Raw genomic sequence first — 14,596 nt, 5'->3', positions numbered from 1 at the left:
TTTTGGGTGGAAGACAATTTCAGTATGCTCCCTGAAACCTATATAAATGACTATAAATGTTAAAGCATTCTCAAATGAACGAAACAGATTGCGATTGTGTTTTGGGAGGAAAGCAGTTTCATGGCGGCTTCTTAGGTTAGGTACAAGTAGGAAAAGGCCCAAGAGCAGATGTCATTGTGAAAAGGAATCCGAATGTCAGCTTGAAAGCAGCCTCGCGCTAGTTTCTTTAGATTCCTAAAATAATTGGGCACAACAGTAATCATCTTTATTTTTAAGAAGCTATGATGTCGCTATAACGTTGCTTATTTGCTGGAAACGGCAACCATATGGGTGCGAGAATTATCGACGTCAAATGCACTCGATGCTACAGATGCATAAAAACCACATTCTTTTTCTGTAATTAACTTATTCCCTTAGAAGAGACAGAGAAGACAGGTATTTTTAGCGGGATTTTTAAATAGCAGAGCACCTGATCTGTTGTACAGTAAGTGCTCTTAACACCTGCACAGCACCACGAATAAGGGCGCAAGCTGAGTGCCACAATAATACCGTGAGTTACGCAGCGACGTAACAAATTCTAGATTGCAGCTTTCCGGTCCAAAGTGTTCATTTCCAATTCTGAACACCGATAAAAATAATATTAACCACCAGCAGAAAAGCAAAACAAAGCACCCGTAGGCGAAGTACCATAGCAAAATTATAACACGCGTAAGTTTTACTGAGCGACTTAAGAAACTCAAGGTTGATTTTCACTACAGTTCAAAACGAGAGAGTTCATTAGCGATACCAATATGTAGCGCGTAGCAATAGAGTTATTCGTTATTCGGTACGAAAAACTATTGACATTCAATTTAGGCACAAAAGTGGCGAACAGGGCGGTCCTGAGTCCTGGCGTTCAGCGAGAAACTTCACCAGAAAGTGCACTTATTACTGGGGTTCATAAAGGAGCCCGCCTTGCAGGAGAACGCGGCGGAAAACTCGGGCATGTTCATGAGGGGCACGAGGCATCGTGACCGTGTGTGCCAGTAGCGTCCGGCGGGTCGTCGACGCTGGTCTGTCTTGCTCGTGCCGCACCACTTGAGGCAGTGCGACACGAAGAAAGTCATCTCGGCGTTGAGGCCGAGGTCCGGAGGAACCCTGGTGCGCTCGGCGGCCGGAAGGCGCTTGAACGCCGAGTACGTCAGGAGCATGCCCGTGAAGTCGGCGAAGCCCTCGGAGTCAGTCATGTCGTTCGTCAAAGCACGTGCCGTTGACTCCACCTGGATGGTCGCCGTGTAGGTGCACGGCAATGAAAAAACGCTTGAGGTCAGTGCGGTAATCCGCATTGCATGAATGCGAAGCCATTGGCACCTCCTCGTTTCTCTTTGCCCCTCTTTTGAAGCGAAAAGCTTCACTACGCTAGGCAAAGCAGTCGCAGCGTAGGCCGGATAATGACCTTGAACGACCTTCACCCCAACCGCGTTAGCCGACCATATGTGGTACAGTTATGGTGTCGAACCCTTGAACCCTGAGCATGGCCCATGACCTTTTGTTAACCTTTGTGATTGGGTCACATTTGGGTTCACTTTTGACCTTAAGAACATCCGATGGGGTGATGTGAAGCCACGCGATGACGTCCGATGGGGGAGTCGTATGACCATGTGGTACCACGTCATAGCCACGTGGTCGTGTGGGTATATATATATATATATAGAACGGCTATGGCGAGCGTGTAGCGGAGCTGCCATGGACGAGCCTTAGATGTTGAACAAGTGTGTGTGCTTTTTGCTGAACTCCATTTTTAGCCAAGAGTAACCGCTGTGAATTTTTCCTCTCTGACTCTCTTTGCCTCATTTGTCCCTTCTCCTCAGATTTACTCGATTAAGCACTGATGTAAATTCATCCAATTTCCCGGTTTCCAAAATTAATTGTCTTACTTAATCAAGTTCCATCAATAGCCCATTTTGAGTTTTCACACTTGGCGCCACGCTTCGTTTTTAAATTTGGCGCCACACGTTGTCATGGCTCCGCCAATTTTTTGGACATTTTTGGCACTAATTAATTAACTAATCACTCTATCTACATAATTTTTTGACATCAACCTCACATCGTCGTTTTTCGATTACAAGTATTCGTTTGGCGCCACCTCTTCTACAAATGCTGCGGCCACGTTTTGCGGACAAGAGCTCGTCGACATAGCCTAGTAAAGCTTTTGCTCTAACACATTTCATTTAACTACTTAGTTGCAGAGTAGCCAGACATGCTTCACTATATCGTCTCGCATGCTTGGGTACCCCCATGTACGGCCCCTAACGCGCAAACTGAACCGCCCTATTGCATCCCAGGTGTAAAGCCGTTAGACGTAAATGCAACGAATCTCTCTATAGCAAATTCCTCGATAACACGACGTTTGTTGATTCCTCAACACTGTCATTCATTCATTCATTTATTGTACCCTTAAAGGCCCTTTTCGGGCATTACATAAGGGGGGGGGGGAACAGTTGAAATACAAAGTAAAGAGAATAACAATGTTAATACAGTAAAATACAACACAATGCAAAAAGGATCTGGGATACACTGTGAAATGTTAAAATGCAGTTCTAAACAATACATGGTGGCGGATAGGCTAAATAGAGAATAACAAGAAAAAATAAATGGTAAAAATCAAAGCATGAGGTTGTTTTTTTTTAATTTGATGTAATGTTCGATTAGTGCGTCTCTAAATTTACTAGCGTCACGCTTGTTTACGATGTGATCTGGTAACTGGTTCCAATTTTCTATTGAAGCTTGTTCATTTGTAAATTCCATGTAACGAAGGTCTTGCGGCAGTTAATTGACCTTTATATAAAGAACTCGCTACGCCGACTCTATATTTGCTGGTACTGAGTCACTTCAGATTTGGTTAAACAACGCGAAAGTTTCACGGCGACTTAACACGTAATGCCAAAAGAGAAGTACGCTCACATCGAGAGAACGCATTGTCAAACCCTTATAAAAATTTCTTTAGAGAGCCTATAGACTGTCCATAGACTTCTAGAACATTTGTCCGTAATGTTTCGAGACTGATTTATTTTATTTTCTAGAAATGATTACCCAAAACAATAGTTTGTGCGTATGTTTAGCGCCCTCTTTTCGGGCTAACGTGAAATATTTCTTTTAATTTCTGTGGCCGCCGCTAGATGGCACAACATGTAAATAAACATTGTCACTAGCCGTCTGCGCATTCTATGTTGAGTGAATGGGGAGAGATGGACGTCCACCTCGAACAGCGTATAAACAAAAAATTCTGTGTGAAGCTTGGCAAGACAGCCACAAGTAAGTATGAGTGCCTTCGTGACGCTTACGGCAACGAAACATTATCGCGGGTGCGACTTTTCCAGTGGCACAAAAGGTTCGTTTCGGGGAGAACGTCGGTGGAAGACGACACAAGGCAGGGTCACCCTTCAACCTCACGGAATGAAAACAACGTGGCTCGGATGGAAAATCGTACAGCAGGACCACACCATTAACAGTCAGCATGCTATCAGATGCTCTCGACATTAGTAAGACAACACGCCACCAAATTTTGCATGAAAACTTCAGGAAACGAAAGCTGAATGCCAGACTTGTGCCGCACTCCCTCAAACAGGACCAGAATGACACGCGGGCACCAGGGAGCACTGATTTGCTCTACGAAGCAGAGAAGGATGCGGCATTCGTCGACAGCATCATTGCTAAAGACGAAACATGGTGTTTTCAATACGATCCTCAAACAAAGAGGCAGAGCGCCGATTGACGGTTCACCAGCTCTCCGGCGTCGAGAAAGGTGCGGCGACAGAAGACCAAAACAAAGACGTTGCTGATAGTTTTTTTTCGATGCCAGAGGTGTCATACACCACGAGTTCGTCCCACAAGGGCAGACGGTGAATCAGGAGTTTTATGTCCGCGTGCTCCAACACACGCGTGATGCACTGCGACGCCGTCGCCCTAACTTATGGGCATCTTGACAATGCAGCCTTCTCCACGATAACGCAAGGCCGCACAATGCTCTCAGCGTGACAAAATTTCTCGCCAAATGCAGCATTACTGTACTTCCCCATCCGCCATACTCGTCTGACCTCTTCCCATGCAATTTTTTCTTGTTTCCTCGTGTGAAGAGAGCCCTAAAATGTCGCTGGATGGGGAGCATGGAGGCCATTCAAGACGCCACGACAAAGGAGCTGACAGTCCTGCCAAAAGAAGCGTTTTCCAACTATTTCCAAGACCTCAAGAAGCGTTGGAAGCTGTGCTTAGACTTCAAGGGAGACGATTTCGAAAGGGTGTTGCACAAATGATTTCAATGTTAAACGCAATTCGACGCGACAGCGTTAAGGAGCTCGTGTCGCAGAAAAGCCGGTGTCGTGGGCCTCGGCCGTGAGCGAAAAAATCCTACTCCTCCCCGTGAGCGAAAAAAATCTCCTCCTCGCACTCCTCTTCCCTCTCGCAATGTACGCCACTGACCCAACAGATGGCGCGCGAGACGGCAGCGCCTCCTTGTGTTCCTGTATATGCTCCCGCTGGGAGCAGGTTTGCGCGAAGGTCCGCCATCATGTTTCAATCTGTGCGGGAAAGCCACCGCTCGTGCGCACAGGGGCTGCGTACATATGCTTGCAGGGTAGAGCGCTTGGGCTTGTTTTTTTTTATTTGCGTAAAAACTGCACTCCATCGCAATTTTTTAATCATAACGCCAAAAACTAATCAGTGATTTGCCGAGAGTGTGCATACAGGATGAAAAAAAATCGCCATAGGACCACAGCAGACAGTAGTCAAGACAAATTGATGAAAAACACTAAACCGGCCTGCGATTATTTTTTTATGGAGCAAATCAATTCAAATGAACAAGCACTCCCATTCATGATGGGACAGAGTCTGTCCCGTCTTGTCTTCCTCTGTGCGCCTCTTAAGAAAAGAAAGAGTATTGCGATGAATTACTTTTTTCACAACTAGCACCGCCCCGTGTTCGGTGCGAGTTATGCACGGAAAATGTGAAAACACATCTCCCTAGAGCCACATTAAAATGATTCTGCAACTTGTTGCAGGCAAGCAGACTAAAGCAGCACCAATGCGTTGAACAGGCGAGTCTGACCTAAAGAAAAAAATTCAAACTCAATTGCTTGCCTAAAACATTCTACAAAATGTACCCCGTTGCTAAATGCAGTGAAATGACGAATCTTTAAAGGACCTTGAAAGTACCTTTTTCTGGTTGATATTATTAGCTTACCTAAATTTTAATAAAAAGCATCTCTTCATCTGTTATTAACTTATATTTCGTTGCGCTTAACGCTGCCTATTCTCAAAACTCACTTCAATCGCCGACGCACTCCGGCCGCCGAACTTCCAAATGGCAGTTCGTAAAACGATTTGCCGTTTCCAGTGCGGTTGCTGCAGTTTGGCACACTGCACGCGGTCATAGCTGACAACTGTGTTGCTCACTGCCACAGCAGAAACCCAAACCTGACGCCACAGGTGTGCACGGGAAATGTGTGAAATTTAGCCGAAAGCGTGGGCTCACGTGAGGCGTCGAGCTGACGAGGGGTCGCTCGGCACTGCGCCTGTGAAGTGAGCTTCCCCGTGAAAAGTTGAACACCTGACGTCACGAAAATCGTGACCGCCTCTCGGAGAATGGCGTTCGGAGCGGCGAGGGAAAACAGACGCGCAACTTATACAGGAGCTTATACAGGAACACTAGCGCCTCCCGCTCGTCTCGTTCGGGCGCAGTGGGGCCGTGCGGGCACGCAAGGATCACGCGGTGAGAGGGGAACGACGCAGCGCACATCCAAAGCGCGTTCACCACGAAGCTTGCGGCTTGCTGCCCGTTCGTTCGGCGCGGAAGCTATGCTGGCGTTCGTGGCATCAGGTTTGTCGAGAACGATGTGCCGACGAACTACGACTGCAACTTGAGTCCCGCGCGTTTCGGCAAGGTGCCTGGCAGCGCTTCTACGTGGTTTGCCGCTCCGCGCTTCGGTTTCATCGTACGTAGCAGAGCGATTTGTCTAACGGGCAAGGCGTCGCGCCGAACGGGCGATGGCGTTCCGTGGACTCCCTGGCAGTGCTGCAGCACGCGACAGCAGCACGCTGTGGCGTTCCACTTTTAAAGGCGAAACTTAAGCAGCCTCCATTTTTTAATGGACTCAATCTCGGAACTTTACGGAAAAAGGTTGTATCCATGAATTCTATAGACTTTCCATAAGCAAATAACAGACAATAGTCTATAGGTAATACAAATCCCATATAGTCTTAGACAATCCATAGATTTATGGCCATACACTTTTAGTAGACCTTTGTCTATGACAGTCTACAGACTATGAAGAGAGAAAATATCTATAGAAAGCAACAGAGTCGATATGAAGTCTATAGACTATCTACAGACCATTTTTATAAGGTAACGCGCCATGCTCCTCCGCGTTCGGCGCCTCTACGTTAAAAACAAGCGGTCTGCGCAGCTTTTGCTTTTGTAATGTAACAACACATGGCGCTACAACATTTCGTGCTCAAAAAAAGCAGCGCAAATCAACAGGACAGAGCAAAGAATCACGAGATAAGCTCTGCGCGTTGGGATTCGTTATGTTTGCCACTGCCGTTTCCTTTTGGAAAGCCCAAGTGGTGTGATGGAGGATTCGTGTCGCCCCGCTTATTAAACATGGGCCCTCATATACAGGCGAGTGGATTTTACGTAGTATGTGTAGGTTAGGGCGCGTGTTTGTCTGCCCTCAAGTCTACGCATAGGTGCAGCTGGTCGAACGAGCTCGCCTGGCAGCAGAAGCCGCTGGCGCCCTGGACCAGAGGTGTCAACCATGAAGACTTCGAGAATCACCTCCCTTTAGAACAATAAATGTTTTTATCAATCAATAAAGCTGTTCGCGCCCATTGTTGCCACTGAGTTGCTCACGTGATTAGTGTGCTGCCATCTGCCGCTGAGTCGCTTATCCAGTGACTCTAGTGGCGACGGCGGAGAGCACCGGCGACACTGTAGTAGATAGTAGTATATTTCTGTTTCCGTTCTTCACTGACCCTTCTAGTCTTCACGCGAAAGCTTATATGTAGAGAAAAATTGAGGACTTTTCTCAATTCCATTATATGCATGTATAACTACTCGCAAAACGCAAAACTAAAAAAATATCGGACGATGCTGGCATCCCGGTGCTGCCATCTTGTCAACCACTGCCATTACGTATCATTTTTTTTTTGAAGGGGTAGCTGCACTGCTAGAGGCGACGATCTGAGATCGCCGTGTACTTCCCATGACTTTAAAGGCTTAGCCAAGGTCAAGCCTTCAGTTTAAAAGTTTGGAGAACCTGCGAATGGTCAGTGGTCAGACCAATTGTCAAGCCATTGCGAAAGTCAAAGGTCGAAGTCATTTCAACGTCAAGCCATGGTCACCGCGGTCGTCAAGGTCACGGCAAGGTCAAGTCAAAGTCAACCAAGAAATTAACAGCGCTTTAGATGGGGTACAGCCTCCCTTATCCATGGCAAAAAAAATTAATGGTGGCTTAGCTTTGGTTATACCGATGGTTTAGCCTGGCAAAGACCACTGAAAGGGCCAATGCATAGCATAACAGGACTTTGCCAGGCTAAACCACCTAGAGGTTACCACTTCTCCCTCGGTATAACAAACTAAACCACCGTTATTATTTTTGTCATGGAAAAGGCAGGGGGGCATGTGCATGCAGGGTGGGCCGAGTGCACGCGAACATCGGTACGGACGATGATGTGACTCGACAAACACACGCTTTTTACTGTCACCTCAGCTGAAATTTTCACTGCGTGCTGTGATAATTTTGCCTTTCACATTCATTCGACCTGCACGTACTGTTAATCTACTGATGCACGCCAGTGTACTTGCATGCTACGTCAGGGTCAAGCTCCGCTCCTTGTGTATAAGCGACATATGAAACGCTTCCTCACGGCAGACATCATTTTGTATGCCATGGATGAGTAATGCCTTACTTATCATAACGTTCTCTTTTACAAAGAAGATATAGATTTTTGACCTCCAGCTCACACTTTCCGCGATAGTGGAAAGATTCTAAACTTGCCGGAGACGCGTTGGGCGTTCGCATGTGGACGGACGCACTCCACATCGGCTCCGTGTCTTTTCGAAGATTCCGACCCAATTTTCACGTGGGCCACCGAAAATTTTCGGCTACATCGACGGATAACGTCACCTGGACCACGGCGACACCACTCCTGAGCCGGTAGGCCCATTTTTTGGACTTTTATCGGACTTTCGAGTGGCCACCTGCGGCCGGGAGCGCTGAGCCTAGCGTAGGCCTAGCGCGCTCCCGGGGCGGCCCCGTGCGGTGCTTGCGTGTCTAGACATCGGCCAGCATGGAACCCCGGGACGCTGACGACGCTATCATGAATGAACCTACCCGGACCTCGGCCCAAGGTTCGGCGAATATTGAAAGTACGGACGAATCTCCTGCCGCGCCGCCGGTCAATGCGAGCCCCGGACTTGGGGACGCAGTGACCGAGGCCATGGAGACCTCGCCACCGCAGCGGGACGACGGGGCCGACATCGACCCACTGCAAGACGAAGACATGGATCGTTGGCAGCTAGTTTCTTACAAACGGCGCCTAAAAAGGAAAGGCTCGAAGAAAGGCTCGAAGGGGCCAGGCGATCCCCGGGAAGAAGCAAGCAACAAGATAGCGCCGACAGCCGCAGCTGGCGGAGCAGAGACGCGAGCGAGTGGCGTGCCGCGCTTTACATTAAAGCCACATCTGGCGGGAGCGCAGCGGCAGATCAGGCCACGTCCGCCGCCGCTACCGAAGGATGATATCAAAATCATTTATCGCCCCAAGGGAGGCCTAAAAATCAGCGAAATTCGTGTCGACCAGGCAACGCAAGCCCTCGTCGCGGCCAGCGGAGGAACGATCAAGGAAGAAGACTTCATCATGAGACTCCGGCCCGGATCGAACATCATGATTGCGAGCACGCCCGACCTGGACATCGGCGACGTGCTCAGGAAGATCGAAAAGCTCACGATCAATGACCAGACCTATGCAACCAACACCTATCCAGCCCTACCGGACGACCTGAAGCGTGCGGTAATTCACGGCGTCATGCCGGGGCAATCACCAGCCCTACTGAAATCGAGGCTGCGGCTTCGATCACAAGGAGTGAAGATCCTGGAAGCGAGAATGCTGGGCAAGTCGGAAACGGTGCTCATCACGTTCGACGGCCCGTATATCCCGCAGTGGGTCATCTACCGATCCGGAGAATTCAAGACCTACCCATATCGTCCTACGAGACAGATCTGCTACGTGTGCGGAGAGCAAGGCCATCGTTCGGACGTCTGTCCAACGCCGAACACCAAGCTCTGCAGGACGTGCGGCACACACGACCCACCAGAAGGCCACCCGTGCAAGGCCAAATGCATGGTGTGCGAAGGCGACCACGTCACCACGGAGTGCCGTCGACGCCTCAAGACTACTGAGGAGCTCCGGGGCAGCACGAACGGCGGCCGGCAGTCCCGGAAACAACAATGGCAGCAGCAGCAGCAGCAGCAGCACCAACTGCCGCAGCAGCAACAACCGCAGCAGCAGCAGCAGAACCCGCACCTGAGTCGAGAGCGCCGACCCAGGTGGCTTAGCTCGGAGCGGGACCATGGCCGCTCCTCGAGCCAAGGCCGTAGCACCGTGCGAGATCACAGCCAGAGCCGATCCAGGGATGACTCTTTCCCGCCGCTAAACCGGTCAACGGCCAAGCCGAAGCAGCAGCAGCAGCAGCCGCCGCAGAAACAACAGAAGAAGGGCGGCGTCAAGGTGAGCTGGGGAGCGGGCTCTCCAAACCCACTGATTCCGCACTCGGATCAAGATAATATTACGCGTAACTCGAAGGAAATTAAAGCTCTAAGAGAGGAGAATGCACATCTCCGAAAAAAAATCGATGACCTCATTAAAGAGATGCAGGCTCAGAGAACAGGGCACGTACCGCGGCCCCCTACTCCGGCGGCCGAAGTGCAACGATCTCCAACCCCCTTAGAAGTGAGCCCCGAAGAATTCAGAACTTTCATGCAGCGCATGGAGGATTTCATGATTCGCACCGAAGGACAGTTCCGACAAACTCATGCAAGATTAGATGCCATGCAGGTCCAACTCAACCTGTCAGAACAGAACATCACATTACTACAGCAAAAAGTTGCGTTGCCGGACCAAAGTTTCCGCAGCCACGTCAAAAGTCAAAATACGCAATGAATAACAAACGAGGCCCGGGACAGGCTCATACATGAGCGCCGTTTCGGAACTGAAGGCTCCAATCAGAACAATGCCCAAAACAATGGCTAAACAAACTCCACTAGAAATCTGGCAATGGAACTGCAGGAGGTACCGCCAAAAGCAGGGACTTCTAATGCAGTTTTTACATACGCAAGGTTCAACACCCGATATAATAGCTTTACAGGAAACTAACACGACACCGTCACTCAGGGGATATACGTGCTACGATAGCGGACGCACGGCAACCTTGGTCAGCAAAAAGTTGGTAGCCATAGCCCATGACCCAATTCCCAACACCAAAATTGAACACTTAGTGACGGAAATTATTCCCAAAAAGAAGCGTAAGGAAAAGAGTGTCTTTCTAGTAAACCTCTATAGCCCGCCTCGCCAGCGGGACGCGAATTTTGATATACTCTTTCTAGGGGCCAGCAAACTTGCGAAAAGCAACTCGTTGCTCATTGTAGGCGACTTCAACGCTGGCGGACAGCAATGGGGATACCCCACTAATAATCACAAAGGTATACAGGTCGAGGACGCGGCGGAAGCGATCCAATGTACCCTCTTAACAGACCAACTTCATCCCACGCGCCTTGGCACTTCGATCTGCCCGGATACGTGTCCGGACTTAACGTTTGTCAGGGGAGTGAAGCACGCAACGTGGGAGAATCTGCTGGAGAATCTAGGCAGTGACCACTATATCCTGAAGACCACGATAGCAGCCACCAACATCAAGCGCAAGCTCGGCACGGCCAAGATCACCAACTGGCCGGCTTTCCGCAAGGCTTGCGCGGACCTGGAAGGGGGGATTACTTCCATAGATAATTGGTGTCAACAACTTAAAGACATCCAGGAGCGGTACACTCAGGAAGTGGATCGCACCGAGCAAACACCTGAGGTGGACCCTCGGCTCATCAGGCTGTGGGAGGCACGTCGAGGACTCACCAAGCGCTGGAAGAAGCAGCGCTTTAACAGGAAGCTCAAGCTCAAGATCGCGGAAGTCACCAAGATAGCGGAGGAGTACGCGACCCAACTGGCCAGGCAGAGCTGGCAGCAGTTCAGTAGCTCGCTGGACGGCACCCTCAGCACGGCCAAAACGTGGCGTATACTCAAGACCCTCCTCGACCCTACCCAAACCAGGGCCGAAAGCGGGAAAGCTATCCGCAGACTCGTCCACACCTTCGAGGGTACGGAAGAGGAACTGCTAGATAAGGCCAAAGAGAAATGCTACGGCACGACCTTGCCTGCGGCATACGCGAAACCATACCTGGGGAAACCGAACACCCACTTAGACAGGCCGATCACCAGGGAAGAAATGTTCGCTACCATAAAGGCATGCACGCGCAACACTGCGGCAGGAGCAGACAAGATCCAGAACGCACTCATACGCAACCTCTGCGACGAGGCGGTCGACCAACTGACCACCTTCCTCAACGGGCACTGGGCCGCAGGAACGGTTCCTGAAGAGTGGAAGCATGCAGAGGTCGTAATGATCCCCAAACCGGGTAAGAAACTCCAGATCGAAAATCTCCGACCTATCTCACTCACCTCCTGCCTAGGCAAGCTCTACGAGCGAGTCGTTACTCGGAGGCTCCAAAGCTACATGGAAGACGAAGACCTGTACCCCCACAGTATGTTCGGCTTCCGAGCCCACCTCTCCACCCAGGACATCCTCTTACAACTCAAAGAGGAAGTCCTCACCAACGTCCCGAGCGTAGGCGAGAACGTGGTTATGACCCTCGACATCAAAGGAGCCTTTGACAACGTTAGCCACACAGCTGTAATGGAAGGACTCGACAACCTCCACTGCGGCGAGAAAATTCACAGCTACGTGAAGGCCTTTCTCTCCAACCGCACTGCAACGGTTGGGCTCGGAGACCTTCGTAGCGCTAAATTTTCGACCCCAAACAAAGGCACACCTCAAGGGTCCGTCATCTCGCCACTACTTTTCAACGTGGCCATGATCGGCCTCGCAAGACAACTCGAGAAGATCGAAGGCATACAGCACGCAATATACGCTGACGACGTCACGGTCTGGGTTACCACTGGGTCGCTCGGCCAGAAAGAAGAACGACTGCAAGCAGCGGCTACCTGCGTGGAAGAATATGCCAGTGCACGAGGCCTCGTCTGCTCCACCGAAAAATCAGAACTCCTGCGAGTCCACAAAGGGAAACACAAGGAAGGGTCCCTCAATGTCTCCCTCGAAGGACAGCTAATTCCCGAACGAGACAAGATGCGCGTCTTGGGAATGTGGCTGCAGAGCAACCAGCGGTGCGGCCATACGCTCGGCCTTCTCAAGCAATCGACCACTCAGGTCGCCAGAATGATCACGCGCGTGTCGCAGAAGCGGAGCGGCATGCGAGAGGGGGATACCCTGCGCCTGGTTCAGAGCCTGGTGGTTAGTCGCGTGGGTTACGCCCTCCCGTACTTCAACCTCAACAAAGGAGAAGTGGATAGTGCAGACACCATACTCCGCAAAGCTTACAAGACAGCCCTGCATCTACCAATGAACACCTCCAACGAAAAACTATTGGCTCTTGGAATTCACAACACCTTCGAAGAGATCAAAGAAGCCCAACTGGTCACCCAGTTAGCTAGGCTCCAGCAGACTCCTACGGGGCGCTCGCTCCTTAGCCGACTGGGGCTAGGCGGAACTGCGGAATTCGAGAATCGTACTGCGAGCATACCGGACGCAATCCGCCAGACGCTAAAGGTTCGCTCCCTTCCCCGGAACATGGACCCCAACTTGCATGCGGCCCGTAGGGCAGCCCGGGCGAGGTATGTACAACAAAATCTAGCTACAAAATCCACAACGGTATACACGGACGCGGCTCCGTATACAAGAAGCTCACATAACAGCACAGTGGCGGTAGTTATTGATTCGAACTTAAAGGAATTAGCTAGCGCCTCAGTGAGGGATTGCACGGTAACCGAAGGGGAGGAGCTGGCCGTAGCTCTAGCGGCGGTAGCCGGTTATCGAAGCAACATGTCCCTTACCATCCTTACAGATTCGAGAGAAGCGTGCCGTAACTACATGAACGGCCGCATAGGTCGCGCCGCGCTCCGGCTCCTCCAGAGCGCGACCCCACCAAAAGTCATACATAGCATTTACTGGGTGCCAGGACACACCGACATAGCGGGGAACGAACGCGCCGACGAGGTAGCTCGAGGGTATACGAGCCGAGCTTCCTCCCAATCGGACGATCTACCCGACCGAGTCAGTCCTACGTACTCAGACATTCTCAACTACTATAAGGGGGTACGGATCCGCTATCCGCCGCCTCATCCTGATCTAAATCAACTAGAGGCAGTGTATTGGCGAAGATTGCAGACAGGAACATTCCCAAACCTGCATATCCTTAGCAAGATTTACCCGACGCAATATCGGGACACTTGCCCGTGGTGTGGCAGCAAACCATCGTTGTACCACATCACGTGGGAATGCAGTAAAAACGACAGCTTTCGCAAAGACCCGAGTGCGGAACAGTGGGAGAGCCGGCTCTCCAGCGGCGATCTGGGTTGCCAACAAGGTCTGATCCAGCACGCCCAACGAGCAGCGAAGCTCAGCGGAGCCCTGGAATAGGGGCACCGACCCTGTGAGAAGAAGGAAGATGGACCTCTTCTTTCTCGTCTGCTACTAGCACCTTTCTAGAGCATTAAAAGTCTTTCCTACCTACCTATCTAAACTTGCCAACTAAGAATTAAGGCTAGATGGCTGTAGGCGTCCAAAGTTTTCTTCTTGCCGCTCCTGCGAAATTACGACTTGAGGAGACCGCTACTTTGCTACTACAACTTAATATAGAGCTCTGTCGCAGCTTTAGAGCATCAAGCTTATTCGTACTTTGCCAAACTCAAGCGCAGACCTCAGGAAAAAAACCTCCTTTTGTTTGCTTATATGTCATATGTATAACCATCATACAATTATTATAAAATTCCAACTATTTCTACGTCAGCGGAATAAGCACATTTAGATCATTGGCTAATGAACGCTGGAGCACAAAACTAGTGGAGACACCGGGTTTACCTGGTGTTTGGATTACGTACCCTTTGGTATGATGCCCGCAGGCACAGCACCTTTTGAGCGTACTCCCGCATCGTCGGCGTGTTCTCGTAGTCAACCCTACTGACCCTCTCGTCTAACGTGATCCCATTGATGTCGTATCCGTGCATTATTTCATGGCCGATGACCTGCGAACCAAGTGTAGGTTGTCAAGTTGACACCTCGGTAATAAATGAAACACGGGTCACAGAACAAAGGAAAGCATGCTCATCTTAAAATTTGAGGTAGGTGAGAACACGTTGAATGAAACTGATTTCCCTCGTGTTAATTATCTAAATATTCATAATCACAATCACCATGCATTGTTATCTGATAAGTGTGACG

At 50.1% G+C, this 14,596-nt stretch overlaps 1 protein-coding gene across 1 annotated transcript; it reads right to left on the bottom strand.

Moving 5' to 3' along the window:
* Positions 1-908: 908 nt before the first annotated feature.
* LOC144135318 (neprilysin-3-like) lies at positions 909-14,381 on the bottom strand. The gene is made up of 2 exons (XM_077668020.1): positions 14,257-14,381; positions 909-1,259 (listed from the first exon to the last, which is right to left on the bottom strand). The coding sequence occupies exons 1-2, from the start codon at positions 14,305-14,307 to the stop codon at positions 909-911; spliced, it is 402 nt and encodes a 133-aa protein (XP_077524146.1). The 5' UTR covers positions 14,308-14,381.
* Between the last annotated feature and the right edge of the window lie 215 nt (positions 14,382-14,596).

The sequence above is a fragment of the Amblyomma americanum genome, chromosome 5 (assembly GCF_052857255.1).
Source record: "Amblyomma americanum isolate KBUSLIRL-KWMA chromosome 5, ASM5285725v1, whole genome shotgun sequence".
Classification (NCBI taxonomy): Eukaryota; Metazoa; Arthropoda; class Arachnida; order Ixodida; family Ixodidae; genus Amblyomma; species Amblyomma americanum.
Note: the sequence above shows the minus strand (reverse complement) of the source record. Positions and strands in the feature narration are given on the sequence as shown.

Coding starts and splice junctions, on each gene's coding strand:
- LOC144135318 (XM_077668020.1), bottom strand. CDS start 14,307: ATGCGGGAGTACGCTCAAAAGGTGCTGTGCCTGCGGGCATCATACCAA. Junction 1,260..14,256: donor TGCGGGCATCATACCAAAGG/GTACGTAATCCA, acceptor GCGACCATCCAG/GTGGAGTCAACGGCACGTGC.